A 16,893-nucleotide genomic window follows, 5' to 3' on the forward strand; every position below is an offset into this window, starting at 1 on the left:
AGAGATATGCCACCAAAGAAATCAACAACGAAGAAGAGATCTTCAGCTAGGAATAAAACTACAAAGAATGGTGAGTATTTTCATATAAATATCTCTTGTTCATATCTCAGTTTTACAACTTTAGATGAGATAAAGCAGAATGAGCTGGATCTAGAACAAGAGAATAGTTCAGATAAAGCAATTAAACCAGTAGATAATACAACAGATAAACAATCAGATGACACAACTGAAAATCAACAGAAGTCTCATCCGGAAGAGGATCTAGAAATGCAGGCAGATAAACCATCAGAGAGTGACAATAAGACCCTTACAGATGATGCAAATAACCCTGATAAAGATACTGCTATGGAAACAACAGACGAGCAGAAGACGGAGATTAAGGTCGAGCAGGAAACTAAGCAGGAAGATAACCAGGACAGTAAGCAGGAGGTTAAACAGGAGGAAGGTAATGCAGTCGACAAGCCAACCGAGGCTATTATCAAAGAGGAAAGTAAAGAGCTCAATAATGACACCCTTCAAGGTGACGCTCAGGAAGATAAGAAAGATGACAAGAGGGATGAAAGTAAGGAAGTGAGCCAGGGAGATGATAAGAGAGACAATCAAGTAGATGCTCAGAAAGAGAACCAGGGCAACGATGTTGATATGAAATTAGATGAACAGAAAGATATGCAGGTGGACAACCAAGGAGAGAAAATCGAAATTACCAGCAAAGAAAAACATGAAGATGACGTCCAAAGGAGCCAAGAAGACGCTCCGGAATCATCAAAATCACCTGCCAAATCAAAGAAGAGAGAAGCTGACACCAACATATCATCATCCTCAAAAGAGCTTAAAGATAATGGAGTAAGTGAAACAACAGAGGAATCACACCCCCCTGCACCAAAAAGAAGACGTGGCTTAGGAGCAGCTGGTGCCTTATTCGCAAAGTCATTCCAACAGGCAACACGTGAATCACGAGCACCAAAATCTGATGCTTTAAAACGTCGCGAAGAGATTGAGCAGCGTACGCAAACTAGAATCCAAGAAACCAATAACAAATTCAAGCAAGTTGATCAGCATGAGTCCAAATTGAAGAAACTTAAACAAGACTTGGAGAATAAGGAAGATCAACTACATATAAATGAAGATACACTAGAAGTTGAAATAAAGAGCTTGCAACGGAGTGCAGAATTCCTACTTGCTCCGTACTTCAAGAACAAAACTATAGAAGCAAGTGTGGATCTCAGCAAGAATGATACCAAGGGTATACCACTATTGTTATACAGACCGACACGCCTTATCAAATCACAAATTGAAGAAATTGATCAACAGAAGGAAGAGACTAAAGAGCGTATTGAGAAGATAAGAAAGGAGTTTGACATCTACAAAGAGAAAGAACTTAACGATATATTTGAGCTCAATAAGGCGATACAGGAGGAGGCAACTGCGCTTAAGAAGTTCGAAAACGAGAATAACGCCGAAGAGGATAAAAAAGAAGACAAAAAAGACGATGCCTGGGAACAAGCAGAGCAATCAGAACCAATGCAGACTGTTTAAACTTGTAAATTTGAATAAAGATAATATTATTTGATATCACACAGTGTCTGACTTCTGACCAATCAGAGCGCTTTATTGACTGATAACAGACGGATAACCAAAAATGGACGGAATAAGAAGGCGGATATTTAAGAATATGAATAAGTGTGTTGAAAGGATTCGCGCTTTATAGCAACTTATTCCGTTCCAGGGTTTTATCGCTCGCCAAGTTGCTCTTATCAATTGGCGAAAGCTCCAGGTACATTTTTGAAATCTCTTATCTCCTTTCACTCAAGGTAAATTAAAATGGTGAATGTCACATACGGGGCTCTCAACCCAGAAAATACTATCGTCCCCGGTGGTACAGACTTCATAGCCACACAAACGACTGGTGAAGTGAATGCCTACAATCCTGGTGATATGACCTGGGTCTTGACCTGTACTGCTTTGGTTTGGTGAGTCCTATTTAAGCTTACCACCCGGACGCGTCTGACATCCCACAGGATCATGATTCCTGGTCTCTCATTCCTCTACTCCGGTTTAGCGAGAAGAAAGAATGCTTTGAATATGGTCTTCCTTTGCTTCGTTTCAACTTCTATCGTCTCCTTCCAATGGTTCTTCTGGGGTTTCAGTTTGTGTTTCTCAAGAAACTCCGGTACCTTCTTTGGTAAATTAGACCACTTTGGTTTCATCAATGTTTTGGATTATCCAGCAGCAGCAGCAAATGACAAAATCCCTGAGATCATCTTTGCCATCTATCAAGGAATGTTTGCCTGTCTCGTTCCAGCAATAATGATTGGTGCAGCCGCCGAGAGATCTAGAGTTGCTCCTGCTATGGTCTTCATTTTTGTTTGGACAACGCTTTGTTACGACCCATTGGTAGCCTGGATTTGGAATCCAAACGGTTGGGCTTACAAATGGGGTGTACTCGACTACGCAGGTGGTGTACCAGTTGAAATTGCATCTGGTGTCTCAGGCCTTGTTTATTCCATTTTCATTGGTAAAAGAAGAGGTTATGGTACTGAAGCTGTATTGTTCAAGCCTCACAACGTTTCACATATCGTCCTCGGCACTGTCCTCCTTTGGGCCGGTTGGTTGGGCTTCAACGGTGGCTCCACCTACGCAGCCAACTTGAAAGCAGGTATGTCGATACTCACTACCAACCTTGCTGGTAGTTTCGGTGCTCTTACTTGGTTGATCATGGATTATCGCTTGGAGAGGAAGTGGTCAGTTGTTGGTTTCTGCACAGGTGCCATCTGTGGTTTAGTTGCAATCACACCTGCTGCTGGATTCGTTGGTGCTCCTGCTTCGATTCTTATCGGTTTCTTGGCCTCATTGGTTTCTAACTTGTCCACTCGCTTGAAGAACATTGCAAGAGTGGACGATGTAATGGATATTTTTGCCTGTCACGGTCTCTCTGGAATGGTTGGAACCTTCTTAACAGGTATTTTCGCTCAAGCTTCAGTCGCGTACAATGACGCAGAACTTGAAATCGACGGTGGTTGGATTGATAGAAATTTTGTACAGCTCGGTAAACAAGTAGCTTGGATTGCAGTTGGTACAGCATGGGTATTTGTCGTTACATACGCCATCATGTTCGTTATTAACCTCATACCTGGTTTGCGCTTTAGAGTTGATGAAGAAGGCGAAATTATGGGTCTTGATGAACGCGAACATGGAGAATTCACGGCCGATTATGTTGAAATGAGAAGACATGCAGAAGATTACTACGGTGAGGTACCAACTGGATTGAGAGGTGGTGCTGGAGCCCCTGCTGGATCTATACATCGTACAACCTCGAGACATTCACTTGCGACTGAAAATGAGCAAGTACAAGAGAAATCATCAAATGATAAAGAAGTTGTAACTGAAGCTCAAGTGTAAAAACATAAAACTAGAACGTCAGAAAAAAAAGGATTCTCAAAGTATACCGCCTCATTAAAGCTCATATTATTTAATTGTTTTATTTCGTTTTGTGGATAGTTTAGAAGTACATATTTGCATTATTTTTATTAACTTCACCCTTTGTCTGCTATAGTCATGCCACGTAGAGGTGTAAGTGGGGACAGCGAACGGCGATATAGCCAGCTAATAGAGTACACAACAGCTTGTCAAAGCAGCACTCAGCTCTGATACCCTTGTCATAAAAGGAAAGCTCTCAAATGATGCACAGATTCCACAGGAAGTCGTTGTACACTTAGACGGTATACAAGGACCACGTGTTGGTAGCAACAACAAGCCAGATGAGCCATTAGCTTATGAAGCACGTCAATTCGTTATCGACGCTGCTGTTGGCAAACTAGTCGATTTTGACATTATCGGCAGTGTAGAAGCTAACAATCTGAACTTTGGCGTTGTGAACTTACCAAATGAAGAGGGTGTTAGCCAGGATTTAAAAACACACATTCTAAGCCACGGTTGGGCTAAATTGCGCACGACAAACGACAGCGCACTCAATGTCATACAAGATTACGCTAAGACAAAACAAAGAGGTATATGGGGTTTGAAGCAACAAAGGGATGTCCTTTACACCATGCCATCAGATTTACAATCATTCGTTGACAAATACTCTCGCAATATCCTCACAGCGGTTGTTGAACAAGTACGCGATGGACATACACTCCGCCTGAGATTACTCCTCAGTGATCTCAGTCATCAGTACATTACTCTCGCACTTGCAGGTGTACGCTCTCCAAAAGTTGGAAGAGAAGATCTAGCGGAGGCAGCAGAAGAATTTGGTCCACAAGCTCGCCTCTATGTTGAGACCAAATGTCTGCAACAAAAAGTTAAAGTTAGATTATTCGCTACAAACAACACCTCGTCCCTTGTTATTGGTAATATCACTTTAAATGATGGATCATCACTCGCTGAATGTGTTATCGCTAACGGATTCGCTAAATTCGCTGATTGGCATGCAGCCATTTTGGCTAGCAATGGTCCTTCATATTTACCTTCATTGAAAGTTGCAGAAAAGTTCGCAAAGGAGAACAAAATGAACATCTGGCAAAACTTTGTCGATCCAATTGCTACACAATCCACTGCGGATGTTGCCGCGAATGGTAATGTTAAGAAAAACACTACACAATCACATCCACGTCAATCTGAAGTTATCGTCAGTAGAATTTGGTCGGGTGACCAAATTTCAGTCATTCCTTTCAACAAAGATGGCAGTGAAGGTGTTGAAAAACGTATACAAATTGCTTCTATCAGACAACCACGTAGTGCCGACACGAAGCAAGCATACTGGGGATTAGAAGCACGTGAATTCATGAGAAAGAAGCTCATTGGAAAGAAAGTCATTTACCAACACGACTACACTAGACCAAAAGAAGAAGGTTTCGATGAACGTGAAGCAGCCACTATTAGATTTGGTGGCTCACAGAATTCAATTGGTCTCTTATTGGTCGAGCGAGGATTAGCAACCGTTATCAGACATCGCCGTAACGACGATAGATCACACGAGTATGATGAACTTCTAATTGCTGAACAAGCGGCATTATCTCAAGCAAAGGGTGTTCATTCAAACAAGGAATTGCCAATACCTAGAATACCAGATGCAAGTGAATCATACGCAAAAGCATCTTCCTTCCTCCCTCAATGGAAACGTTCAGGCAAGATCGCAGGTGTTGTTGAATACGTTGCATCCGGATCTCGCTTCAAAGTCTACATACCAAGGGATAACCAGAAAATAACACTCGTTTTGTCCGGTCTGAAAGCACCAAGAACTGCACGTAATCCATCTGAGAAGAGTGAAGAAGGTGCTGTTCAATCTTTGGAATTTGCCACTAGACAACTATTGCAAAGAGATGTAGAAATTATAATCAACGGTGTCGACAAAGCTGGTGGTTTCGTTGGCACAATCTACAACACGAAGGGTGACAACTACGGTCTTAGCTTGGTTAGAAGGGGTTTGGCTAGTGTTCACGAATACTCCGCTGAAAGCTTACCATTTGCTGATGCCCTCTTTGATGCTGAGCAGGAAGCTAAAGATAAAAAGTTAGGTGTATGGGTAAACTACAACCCAGCTGCTGAAAGGGAAGCTGAAGAAGAGGCATATACTCAGGCACAAGAGGAGGCTAAAGAGGATGAAAAGTCTACCAGCAACCTGATTGATATACTCATCTCTGATGTAAGATCTTCACCTCAATTCTCATTCTTTGTCCAGTTAGTTGGCAGTGAAGATTCACAGAAGTTTGAAAGGTGGGTTATTTACTGAAGATAGAACATTTTTTAACGATAACATGAAAGGTTGATGAATGAGTTCACAGCTCACCACAAGAGCATCTCTCATAGCGAACCATTCGCACCACGCAATGGTATGCTTATCGCTGCTCGTTTCAGCCAGGATAATCAATGGTACAGAGCTCGCGTAAGACGTGTTAGTGATGTACTCAAGACTGCTGAAGTTATCTTCATCGATTATGGTAATGAGGAGACTGTCTCTTACTCCGATATCAGAAACCTTGATGATAAATTCAAGACAATGCCTCCACAAGCTATACCTGCCAAACTCAGTTTTGTCAACCTTCTTCCAATTGATCACGAGTATGGTCAAGAGTCTCTTGATAGATTTAAGGAACTCTGTTTGGGACGTAACCTTGTTGCAAAGATTGACGCAAAGGAACCAAATGGAACACTACACTTACGTTTACTTGACCCATCAGATCCTGATTCAGCAATTTCTGCGGAATATTGCATTAACGCGGATTTGGTTGCAGATGGTTTGGCATTAATCGATAAGAAAACATCAAGATATTCAAACAAGTACCCAGGGATGCAAGCTACCCTTCAAGACGCATTACAATCTGCCAAAGATAACAGAGCTGGTGCATTCGAATATGGAGATATCACTGAAGATTAATTAGATTGATTATATTATTTGAAATAAAGAAAGAATATTCATTAACTAGAAGATATAATATAATATAATACGAAAGTGGCTCAAACTAAAAATACATTAAGCTCTAGTCGTAGCTGCGAAACTTAGTGCTGGTGATGTAGGAGATATTTGAGTATTCAATGAGTTTCTCTTGCTGGGTGATTGTGGTGGTGTTTGAATCGTAATTTTTGTGACTCTAGCACTGGGTTTGTATTGTGCAGCTAATGCCTGGACACCTTCACCTTCAGCATCTGATACGACTTGTACGTGCTTGAATCTAATTCCGAAATGTGTATCAAGTGCTCTGAGGAGCAGTTCACGATATCCATTGTTAGAGATGACGCCACCACCTACTGTAAGAGTTGTGGTCTCCGGTTTGAGCTTTGTTCTGTCACCCAAAAGGCGGACTACGATGTGAACAAGTGGACAGACTGCTTGTGCAGCTATTCTAAGTGCCTCAACTTGACTGCCATCGTCATGTGTAGTCTGATTCATTGTGCCACTTGTTGGATCACCAGGTATGCCTATCAAAGCGTCATTTATGATATCGTCAATGATGTTCTTGGAAATATCCTGTGCGAAGGCATAATTGCATACAATTCTTGATGCTTCCGCAATCCAAACCTTCCTGTTTGATTCACTTACAGTGAATGAGGATTCACCACTTGAGTGATCAACGTATGTTTTGTTAATGAGGTCAGCAGGGGAATCCACTTTAAGCTGCTTCATGAGATCTTTGTGTAATTGCAAATGTGTAATAGCAGTAGAAGTACTATAAAGCTTGCTATTCCCTCTAAAATCCTCGTATGCGAGGAGTGATCTAATGGCAAGTCTACCAACCCAGAAGGCACTACCTTCATCGCAAAGAAGATATCCCCATCCTCTGCTTATTCCAACTCTCTCGAGATCTTTGTTTTCCGTCTTTCTAAACGCCATTCCATTTGTTCCCGTTCCTGCTATCAAAGCGATCGCGGCGTTTGTGTCGTCATGCTTGAGTGCAGGTGAAGCTAATAAATCTGTATCTATTTTTTGTTAAACAGCTACGATGGTTAAGGTATTTCACTCACCATTTGTTATTTTAACTTGATTCTCCAATCCAATCATAGCGAAAACGCGAGCAACTAACGGTCTGAAACGTTCAGCATCGCTTGCTTGATTAACACCCGCTAAAGCTAACCATATAGCTTTAAATGGCTGCTTCGAAAATTGACCATCCCTGTATTCAAATCTTTGGTATTCTTTAGGCAACCTTGATATAGCTTGGAATGTAGCTTCTAAAATCACATTAATAGCTTGAGAATGCCCAACGGTTTGTCTATTATGTTCTTTATTAGAATTATACCTTCAATTAAAGCTCAATACTCACAAATTACAAGGTCCACCTTCACCTCGAGCGAGGATCTTATCGTGATTACCTATAACTACTCTGGCTTTAGTTCCACCGCAATCACCTGCTAAAAATAAGTTCTCCATTCGTTCTGTTGATTGTTATTTATCGTTATTGTTAAAGAGACGGTCCTGGCTTGATATCACGGCGAGATTGATTACATTACGGCGAAACTGTCGAAATCGAGGTACTTTCCAATTTTGGATATTAACTAATATACCGATATGGGGGTATAGTTTTAATGTTAATATTATTTATATACACCCTTAATTTTTATCATTATTCTTTTTCAAAGGTAGAAGAAAATTTGCAGTTTAATCATGACTTTGCATATTTGTAAAATGACTGCGGCATGTAGCACAATTCATTCATCTTCAAAAACAACCATTTAAGCTCGGAAATCTTACATAACGTCTATATAACCATTCTGATGTACTTAGGACGGCGATCGGCTATGATATGATAGATAATTACATGATATTTATACCAAAACAAGCTTGAACGTTCGATCAGTTTTAATCGCCGCGTCCTAATAAGGTTGTTTTTATGAAGTTATCAAAGGCGATTTACGACGGCTTAACCGGCTAAAACACGTTTAATATGTGATAAAAGCGTAAATTTGTTATCAAAGCTTATCAAATTAAAAGTAAACATATTCACAAAAGAAGATCTTCATTATTATTAGAAATGCATCGAAAAATAATAAATTATTACTAATTATGTTGTGATATATTAAACAAGTAAATCTATAATATTCTAATCATTAACTGCGAATGATGATTTAGCTCTAATTGCAGGTCCCTTCTTGTAAAACACAAATGCTACTGGAATGAGCAATGCACTGATTATACCCAGCAGCGTAGCTGCCCAATGTGGTGTGAGGTTTCTGAACATAGGTGCAGATGCCATAACACTTCCTCCTGAAATGTTATATCTTACGAATGTGAAACCGGCCAGTGCCGATGCTGCATACCGAGAGTATGAACTCATGATGATTTGGTATGTACCAACGAAAACCTAATAGTAGTTTTAGAGATTACCATCACACATTTCTTTAAACTTACCTGGAACAATGAGAAACCGAACAGAACACCTGCACTGACAGGTGCGTAAAGCGGTATGCGATCAGGATATGTGGTCCATCCTAACCAGAAAAGAGAGATAGGCAATCCGACAGCTCCAACGAGAACTTAAAGTATGTTAATTGTGTTCTAATTCTTATGATATCAACTTACGAGGTTTCAAATGCTCTTCAGGCTGCATGGAACCATGTTCCTTTATGATACGACTGTAATGATTACAGAACGGAATAAGGAATACTGCGCCTAATAGAATACCTACAAGAAAACGTTAGCAAAAATTTCGAGTTGTAGCATATTTACATACCAATAATCATAGGTACGAATGCAACACCAATCCAAACGACATCGAGTTCGTACCATTCACCGAAGATTACAGAGTAACTTTCCAAGAAACCGAAAAGTAAATAGTAAACGACAGAGATGTAAATAGTGAAGAAAATGACGATAGGTTCTTTAAGAAGGAAATTGAATGGTCGTACCATAGCGATCTTGAATGTCTCCTTTAAGTCTGGGTTGTCATACTTTGAATGCCAACGTTTGTCGCCCGTCTTTCTACGAAGTGCTTTAGCTTTCTCTCTATAGAGAACAGGAGCGTATGTTTCTGGGACGAAAAGTCCAACGTGAAGGAAAACAACGAAACCCCAAATAGCTGTGAGATAGTAAGACCACTCCCAACTGGCATATTGTGTGAGAAGACCACCAATTACAGGTCCAAGAACCGGTCCAATGAATGCTGATGAACTGAATAAAACGAACAAGTAGTTTCTTTCTGAAGGCCTACTAACATCAACTACACTACCTCCTGAGTTTGAGAGTGGTGTTGCACCCGTAAATCCGGCAAAAAATCGACACAGAAGTTGGCCATACATATGTTTCGATCTTCCAGCACCAATTTCCAAAATCGAACTCATGAGAAGTGTCCAAAGGTACACAGGTGTACGTCCGACTTCCTCAGAGAGTGGTGCTAGCGGTAGAGCACTATTTCTCGTTAGTATTGTTCTGAGCTGCAAATTTGAAAACGTACCCCCAGGCAAAGCCTATCAAGAAAATTGCAGTTCCGGAAAGATTAGCAACTGCTTGTGATACTCCGTATGTCTCAGCAGCACCTACACCAGCTGTTGCTGAAACACTTGACGCGAACGTCAAATTCAAACCCAGACTACTCAATTGGATGATCGTCATTACCTGATAGATGATATATTAGATAAATCAAACGCATGAATATAGAACATACTTTTTTCCATGTTGGCCAGTTTTTTGGATCAATTTCTGGTGATGACTTCTCATCGATGAGATAAGGATCTCTTCCTTCGAGCTCCCTCTTCTCCTCCTCACTCCTGCCGCTTTCCAACTCGTTGATAGTTGTCACAGGTGATGCGTTCTTTGATACATTCGGTGTCCCGCTGTGTGCTAATGCTCTAAATTGTCTGTGTGTTGCGAAGGCATATAATGGCCATTCGTACCATTTAGGTGCCATTTCTAGGTTTTGTTAATGGATGTTTGATAACAAAAGTCAAGAAGAAATAAATAAACTCAGGTCCACTTTTGAATAAATCTTACGTGCGTTCGCGAAATCTGACACACGGAAAAATGTCAATCAAGAAATTAGCAAATAGCGAGCTAGCATAAGACATATAGACAAATATTAGTCGAACGTGCTTTTATATAAAAGTTCGGACTTCTTTCTCCTCGCACGGCTGTTTCCGGATTAGTAGAGTAGTTCCCCATTAAGACGAATATTGATGGTAAAAAGGTATATATTAGATAACTTTTGGCTCGCTTTTAATACACCGATGATATTTAAGTAAGATTTCTAAAAATAATTTTTGGTTGACATTTGCCGCCACTTCTAATTGCGACACTCGTACGTAAATGATAGCAATAGTCGTGACGACATGTCATGTTACTTCAGATAAAGTTGCCCGCGTAATAAACCATTTTACAAGGTTCTTTCATTGCTAAGCTTTAAAGAGCTTTGCTGAGAGTTATTTTAAGGTTGTATAATCACCGCGAGGTGCCTAGATCAAAGACTTGGCGTATAGAATCTGGATTTCCGTGACACTTTCTGGCTATCACATGTAGGGAAGCACCCCCCATAATCTTCAGCACGTTATATCTTTACACGTGGGTGAACAGCAAAAATGATCTCAGGAACAGTACCATTTGCGATCTTTGATGGGTAGTTTTTCCAGGACAGTAATAAAATCCAAGGGGCCTAGTTTACCGAAGAAAGCATCAGAGCGTCTCGAAAGCACAAGCTGGATTTCCAAAAGAACTACCAGGATAATGGGTAGAAGTTGAAACGAAGCAAAGGAAGATTGTGTCCAGCGCATCCTATGTTCTTGCTAATTCGAATCGAGGAATAAAAGAAAAGAATCATGATTTTGTAATTTCTCAAATACGAGAGCGTTGTATTCGTAAGGTAAGCCCATGCCAACTAAGGTGTGCGGGTGAAGACCAAGGCCATAATACCAGTATTGTAGGCTACTGCATTTACTTCACTGTTTATATGGCTACAGAAACCGTATCAGCGGGGACAATAGAGTCTCCTGGATCGGGAGTCTCGTACGTGACTTTTGTTTCTCTTAAGTGCAAGGGAGACTATAGTTCAAAAATGAACCTAAAGCTTTGGCACAATTGTTAAAAGACTAATTGGAAGGCGACAAATACCTAGGACGGCGTAGATAAAAACATAAATCTCACCATTTCCATTTCTCTTAATCAACTTTCTTATATTTTCTTCGGTGTGTATTTGTATTTGAATGCATAATAAATAAATGTACAAATTGATTACTTTCTAAAACCCTAAACAGCATCCTCAAGACTGATCTTCGGATATATGTTCATGGCGAGGAGTTCCTGGAAGAGAAGTTTGGCGGCATATGGAATTTGGATGTTTGAAATGTTTTTCTGACTCTTACACATTGGACAGAAGGTATTGTAGCCTGAAATTGACGTTAGCAAGCTTCTGAGCTATAACAATCACTTACCCATCGTACCACAGTCGTTGCAAACGTCAACATGGAATAAATCAGATGACAACATGAGACGTTCTCTGACAAGATGAGCAGCACCATAACCTGTGATACGTTAAAATATAGCCCATCAAGTAACTTCCAACTTACCAAGTAAAGCGTCACGCTCCATCTCACCAAGACGAAGACCACCATCCCTGGAACGACCTTCTGTAGGCTGACGAGTGAGAACTGCACGTGGACCACGAGCTCTAGCGTGCATCTTGTCAAGAACCATGTGCTTCAATTTTTGATAATAAATTGGGCCGAGATATGTATAGAAAGTGTGACATTCACCAGTAATACCACTCGTCATGGTTTCTTTACCAGCGTATGAATAACCATTATCTATAAGTACCTGTGACATATCATCTACTTTCGATCCACCAAATGCTGTACCATATTCAAGTGTACCTCTTATAACACCAGCTTTACCAGACAACAATTCAATCATTTTACCGACTGTCATACGAGATGGGAAACCATGAGGATTCATAATAACATCTGGTGTTATACCACGATCGTTGAAAGGCATATCTGCTTGAGGTACAATTAAACCACAAACACCTTTTTGACCGTGACGGGATGAGAATTTATCACCTAATTCTGGACGACGAGTTTGACGAAGTAAGGCTTTGACGAGGGTTTGTTCACTTTCTGTGTCAGTGATCAAGACCTGATCGACAAAACCTGGTACAGGTGATTTATAAGACATTGGTGCATTCTTATAAGTTGATGAATCTGCTTGACCTGGATTGATGGAATTATCGAGAGCGTTGGAAGGTGATTGCTTGTTGACGATAACATCGTTTGTGTCTACACGTTCACCAGCACCAGCAATACCATCTGGTTCAAGCGCCTGATACTTCTTTGGTATCACTCCATCCAATCCAATTGGTGCATCTGCGAGACGATCGTGTGTACCATTTGGATATTTACGGATCATCGTAGAATACTTTCTCATAACTTGACAACGACCAAAGCCACGATCGAGAGATGCCTATAGGTATTTAAGAAAAGTCATCTCAGAGTATATAACACTCACCTTGTTCAAAATCAAAGCATCCTCAATATCATAACCTGAGTAAGACATGACAGCAACCATAGCATTTTGTCCTGCTGGTAATTTGTCATATCCAATCAATTCAATTGTCTTAGTCTTAACCATTGGTTGTTGAGGATAAACCATCAAGTAAAGCAATGTATCAATACGGTTAAGTTGGTTGTAAGCAATTGCGCCTATAGCTTGTTTACCCATCGCGCATTGGTAAGTGTTTCTAGGTGATTGATTGTGGTGAGGGTAAGGAATAAGTCCAGCGCAAGCACCGAGAAGTGTGAATGGTTCAATTTCCAAATGTGTAGATGTCTCCGTTATGTCATTTTCGCTGATAGCGATGTATGCATCATTTTCTTCGTTTACATCAAGGTACTCAACCAAACCTTGTGTCAAAAAGGCATCGAAATCAATCTTACCTGCTTTGAGCATTTTTATGTGTTCACTGGTGACCTTTGAGAATGAATTTTCGACAATAATCATTGGTCTACAGATACGACCACCATCTGAAGAAATATTGACAGAATTGTGATGGTGATTGATGTAGACAGAAACGAATTCATTGATAAATCCGTTGCGACGAAGCTTTCTAAATTGAGTAACAAACTTGAGTGGATGTCTGGTGACACCGATGAGGTTACCATTAAGAGATACAATGTAGGTATCCCGTCTATATAACTCCGTACCAGTGAGTAAACAAACATCTTCGACACCAAGCATGTAACAAATATTGACAATTGGTTCTTCCTCAACATCAGTAGTAATGTGGGTCATAAGCGCCAAGTTTTTGACCAAACCACAAGCCTCACCCTCTGGTGTATCGGACGGACAAAGCATACCCCATTGAGATGGTTGAAGTGCACGAGGACCAGAAACCTTTCTCGTCTTTTCGAATTGAGAAGAAATTCTAGTCATCATACCAAGAGCTGAAATATAACTTAATCTACTGAGGACATGCGTAACACCTGCTCTTTCCATCTTGAAACGCTTCAGAGACCAATTACCCGTTGATATTGCTCTAACGAAACCAGATGTGATGTGATCGCCACCATAAAGAAGCTGCGTATAAGCATCAAATTCAGTCGTACGATTTGGTTTCTTGAGCACCTTGTCGATGTTGAGTTTGAGATCGTGATTAAACTTCTTGAATAAATCTTCGAACAAAAGTGAAAGGAGCTGTCCAGCTAACTCTAGACGCTTGTTACCAACATAATCACGATCGTCAAGCATCTTTTCGTCGACCATAGCCATAAGTACTCTTCTAACCATGACTGCAACGTAGATAGCTTTTGGACGGAAATTAAGGTTCTCTACAGGAACATGTGCCAAGACGATAGTACTGAGTGTCTCGATAGCATCTTCCCAAACTGGGCGCTTTTGATGAGCTGGTCCAACTGCACGTCTAGCTGATTTACTTCTAGCGCCAATCCACTCAAGCGCCTGCATTTCAGTGTGAATACCCATTCTAAGCGCCTCTTCAATGTTAATGTAGAAAACTTCCTTGTACTCATCATCGTGTCCTGCAACCAATTGCAAAATTTCTTTATCAGATGTGACACCCATAGCCTTAAGAGCGACTACAATAGGGACATCATCACCAATGGAGTTATGACGAAGATAAATCTTTCCGTTCTTTGTTGCGACGTATGACTTAGATTTACGTTCATGGGTAGAACTGGTGACGGAAGCTTGGACATTCTTTTTTGGATCAGTTTCGATAATCATACGGTTCTTTGAAAGTTGTTCTTGTACGAGGATGACCTTTTCTGTACCTTTAACAACAAAATAACCACCTGGATCAAGCGGACACTCTCGATAGCGTGCTAAAGTCTCTTCATCCTTTCCTGACAATATACATTTATTGCTCCTCAACATAACAGGTAATCTACCAATAGGAATACCTCTCCTTCTAACGATTTGTTTACCTCTGGTGTATTCGACGCTGATCCTGATTGGTGCACTGTAGGTCATATCTCTCAATCTGGCTTCATGAGGGGTAATTGATTTATCTACTGAGTCTGCATCCTGTCTCTCTGGGTTGCCTACGTGGATATCTGTATATTTAAGGTAAAACTTTGGGTCGACATCCTTTGAAAAGTGAGAAACAAAATTATATAAGAATAAATATAGACTTACGCTTGTAACTTTTTCATTTGCTTTTATAATATTCTTCAATTCTACGTCTACAAAGTGGTTGTAGGAATCGATACTGATATATAATCAATACGGGGAGGTAGCGCGAAATAATCAACATACTGCTGCTTAACAAGACCTCTAGTTTTCAAAAATGCTGGTAGAAGTTGCCATTTATCCTTACTTTTGTGAGCTGAGTAAGTAAGAAGACGGGTGCACTCACTTCGACGGTTTTTACCTCATCTGTGAGCGATTTACCGTGAAAGTTCCCAGGAGTCGTCCAATCATCAGATTCTGTGATTTTTGGCTTGACATCAACGTCCTCATCCTCCAGCATGATGAATGTTGATTACAAAGGGAGATAGAGAAGAGATCCTGTAGATTTACTAGGAAAATACAATATGCCATTGAACAGTCTATCTTCTAACCTTGTATTCCCTTCTAATGATGGCTATAGTGTTATCCTCTTGAAAGGGCTATCGATGAGGGTCAGCGAAGGAAATATAGATCAGGGGAGGTTATTAAATGAACAAACTAGTCATTCTGTAAAACCTGGAGTAATTTCTGCTTTGCTAACCACCTGACATCATTACCGAACGCTGTACAATCAGATTACAATACATTTCTCTAGCAATTAAACATGTGATCAGCCAGTCTATAGCTCAGGCTTTAATTCAAGTATTCAGGTATTATATGAAAACCTTCCCACGCTCACCGCTGTTCACTGACTGTTCGACCGATATGGTAGATCTACGTACTTACAGGGGTTCTGTCCTATAACACCTACTACCAAAAAGTACTCCAATGCATAATCTACCATATGAATTAGTTGCTATTATCTTCGACGAACTCCCGCGATACGACGTCAAGTCCTTATCATTAGTTAGTAAATACCTGAATACAGTTGCAAATACGCGACTTTATAGAACTATTTCAGTACCCAAGCCATTCTTTTTCTCTTCCATGGATCCAATCATGCTACAATCTTCTAAACTCATTGAAAATACATGGTGCGTAAATCTCTCTGTCTTGCTACTCAATTAACACTACTCAACAGTAATATAAACATCAAAGTAAGACAGAACAACAGTTGCGTTTATCAAACCAGCTTGTATTACATCTCTCAAATGAAAAACTTGCGAAGCATCAAAGTAGATTTGAAAGACATATCGGACAGGAATAATAATCTATTGGAGTACCTACCGAAATCGACAACAACTGAGAATCTTATATTGCATTTGAACTCATTGTTGGATACATCTGTGAAAACGCTTTTTTCTCAAAATTTTCTCGGACAATATCCTAATTTGAAGGCAATGATTCTTATATTTAGAGATAAGAGGTGTATTTGCCAATTTAGAGAGGCTTTGGAAGCAATATTTACAACATTTGACAAGTCAGACGTGAAGGACATTTTCGTAGTGCTCAAAGTAGACGATTTTAATGAGATTGGAATGGTGAAGCCCGTCTTACAAGTTACACAACCACATAAAAACAACATGCAAGTCTACACAAAACAGCAATCATCGTACAAACACGCACAAGTGGCTTTATAAGTAAACACTTTTCAATATATTTCTTCAGGTTTAAGTGCAACTAGATGATAATTCATCATTTTGTAGATCTTTTGTTACATATGTTAGTTTTTTTTGCACTTTAATGCTTGTATTTGTATTACCATGTGAAGTATTTGTATTTTACAATAGCTTAAAGTATACATTCTTTCAACAGAAGGGTCTACCAACTCTTCTCATAAAACAGATGTCATATTCACCTGGGAGACATAGTTGGAAATGGTTTCATTCAATTAGCAGAAATTAATCCAAGTC

The 16,893-nt window shown here is 40.1% G+C and overlaps 7 protein-coding genes across 7 annotated transcripts; 4 read left to right on the forward strand and 3 right to left on the reverse strand.

Moving 5' to 3' along the window:
• Positions 1-4: 4 nt before the first annotated feature.
• WALSEDRAFT_57668 (hypothetical protein) lies at positions 5-1,536 on the forward strand (the record flags this gene model as incomplete). The annotated part of the gene is made up of 2 exons (XM_006958654.1): positions 5-70; positions 125-1,536. Coding segments are annotated over 2 exons (1,478 nt in total), but the record flags the coding sequence as incomplete, so codon positions are not given.
• Positions 1,537-1,693: 157 nt separating this feature from the next.
• On the forward strand, positions 1,694-3,523 carry WALSEDRAFT_32809 (ammonium transporter). Its single transcript, XM_006958655.1, has 2 exons — positions 1,694-1,970; positions 2,019-3,523. Exons 1-2 carry the CDS (start codon positions 1,822-1,824, stop codon positions 3,397-3,399), a joined length of 1,530 nt encoding a protein of 509 aa, XP_006958717.1. The 5' UTR covers positions 1,694-1,821; the 3' UTR covers positions 3,400-3,523.
• Positions 3,524-3,542: 19 nt separating this feature from the next.
• On the forward strand, positions 3,543-7,897 carry WALSEDRAFT_60552 (transcription factor). Its single transcript, XM_006958656.1, has 5 exons — positions 3,543-3,570; positions 3,623-5,715; positions 5,764-7,416; positions 7,462-7,709; positions 7,761-7,897. The coding sequence occupies exons 1-3, from the start codon at positions 3,556-3,558 to the stop codon at positions 6,374-6,376; spliced, it is 2,721 nt and encodes a 906-aa protein (XP_006958718.1). The 5' UTR covers positions 3,543-3,555; the 3' UTR covers positions 6,377-7,416; positions 7,462-7,709; positions 7,761-7,897.
• On the reverse strand, positions 6,016-7,900 carry WALSEDRAFT_57671 (hypothetical protein). Its single transcript, XM_006958657.1, has 3 exons — positions 7,761-7,900; positions 7,462-7,709; positions 6,016-7,416 (listed from the first exon to the last, which is right to left on the reverse strand). The coding sequence occupies exons 1-3, from the start codon at positions 7,865-7,867 to the stop codon at positions 6,473-6,475; spliced, it is 1,299 nt and encodes a 432-aa protein (XP_006958719.1). The 5' UTR covers positions 7,868-7,900; the 3' UTR covers positions 6,016-6,472.
• Positions 7,901-8,462: 562 nt separating this feature from the next.
• On the reverse strand, positions 8,463-10,351 carry WALSEDRAFT_32811 (MFS general substrate transporter). The gene is made up of 6 exons (XM_006958658.1): positions 10,098-10,351; positions 9,888-10,048; positions 9,168-9,841; positions 9,017-9,118; positions 8,846-8,970; positions 8,463-8,798 (listed from the first exon to the last, which is right to left on the reverse strand). The coding sequence occupies exons 3-6, from the start codon at positions 9,730-9,732 to the stop codon at positions 8,538-8,540; spliced, it is 1,053 nt and encodes a 350-aa protein (XP_006958720.1). The 5' UTR covers positions 9,733-9,841; positions 9,888-10,048; positions 10,098-10,351; the 3' UTR covers positions 8,463-8,537.
• A 104-nt stretch (positions 10,352-10,455) lies between these two features.
• Positions 10,456-15,590, reverse strand: WALSEDRAFT_60553 (beta and beta-prime subunits of DNA dependent RNA-polymerase). Its single transcript, XM_006958659.1, has 7 exons — positions 15,288-15,590; positions 15,188-15,243; positions 15,068-15,140; positions 12,923-15,019; positions 11,989-12,877; positions 11,854-11,943; positions 10,456-11,808 (listed from the first exon to the last, which is right to left on the reverse strand). Exons 1-7 carry the CDS (start codon positions 15,399-15,401, stop codon positions 11,669-11,671), a joined length of 3,459 nt encoding a protein of 1,152 aa, XP_006958721.1. The 5' UTR covers positions 15,402-15,590; the 3' UTR covers positions 10,456-11,668.
• A 278-nt stretch (positions 15,591-15,868) lies between these two features.
• On the forward strand, positions 15,869-16,247 carry WALSEDRAFT_64638 (hypothetical protein; the record flags this gene model as incomplete). Its single annotated transcript, XM_006958660.1, has 2 exons — positions 15,869-16,074; positions 16,139-16,247. 2 exons carry the CDS (start codon positions 15,869-15,871, stop codon positions 16,245-16,247), a joined length of 315 nt encoding a protein of 104 aa, XP_006958722.1.
• Positions 16,248-16,893: the final 646 nt, after the last annotated feature.

The sequence above is a fragment of the Wallemia mellicola genome, assembly GCF_000263375.1.
Source record: "Wallemia mellicola CBS 633.66 unplaced genomic scaffold WALSEscaffold_11, whole genome shotgun sequence".
NCBI lineage: Eukaryota > Fungi > Basidiomycota > Wallemiomycetes > Wallemiales > Wallemiaceae > Wallemia > Wallemia mellicola.

Bases quoted from the DNA above. Each gene is read 5' to 3' on its own strand.
- WALSEDRAFT_60553 (XM_006958659.1), bottom strand. From the start codon at position 15,401: ATGCTGGAGGATGAGGACGTTGATGTCAAGCCAAAAATCACAGAATCT. The intron at 15,141-15,187 runs GTATGTTGATTA...ATTATATATCAG, and splicing joins AGAGGTCTTGTTAAGCAGCA to TATCGATTCCTACAACCACT. The intron at 12,878-12,922 runs GTGAGTGTTATA...AAATACCTATAG, and splicing joins ATGCTTTGATTTTGAACAAG to GCATCTCTCGATCGTGGCTT.
- WALSEDRAFT_32811 (XM_006958658.1), bottom strand. From the start codon at position 9,732: ATGTATGGCCAACTTCTGTGTCGATTTTTTGCCGGATTTACGGGTGCA. The intron at 9,119-9,167 runs GTATGTAAATAT...GTTTTCTTGTAG, and splicing joins ATTCGTACCTATGATTATTG to GTATTCTATTAGGCGCAGTA. The intron at 8,971-9,016 runs GTAAGTTGATAT...ACATACTTTAAG, and splicing joins TGAAGAGCATTTGAAACCTC to TTCTCGTTGGAGCTGTCGGA.
- WALSEDRAFT_57671 (XM_006958657.1), bottom strand. From the start codon at position 7,867: ATGGAGAACTTATTTTTAGCAGGTGATTGCGGTGGAACTAAAGCCAGA. The intron at 7,710-7,760 runs GTGAGTATTGAG...AGAACATAATAG, and splicing joins GAAGGTGGACCTTGTAATTT to ACAAACCGTTGGGCATTCTC. The intron at 7,417-7,461 runs GTGAGTGAAATA...AACAAAAAATAG, and splicing joins TCAAGTTAAAATAACAAATG to ATACAGATTTATTAGCTTCA.
- WALSEDRAFT_60552 (XM_006958656.1), top strand. The intron at 5,716-5,763 runs GTGGGTTATTTA...ATAACATGAAAG, and splicing joins GATTCACAGAAGTTTGAAAG to GTTGATGAATGAGTTCACAG.
- WALSEDRAFT_32809 (XM_006958655.1), top strand. From the start codon at position 1,822: ATGGTGAATGTCACATACGGGGCTCTCAACCCAGAAAATACTATCGTC. The intron at 1,971-2,018 runs GTGAGTCCTATT...GACATCCCACAG, and splicing joins ACCTGTACTGCTTTGGTTTG to GATCATGATTCCTGGTCTCT.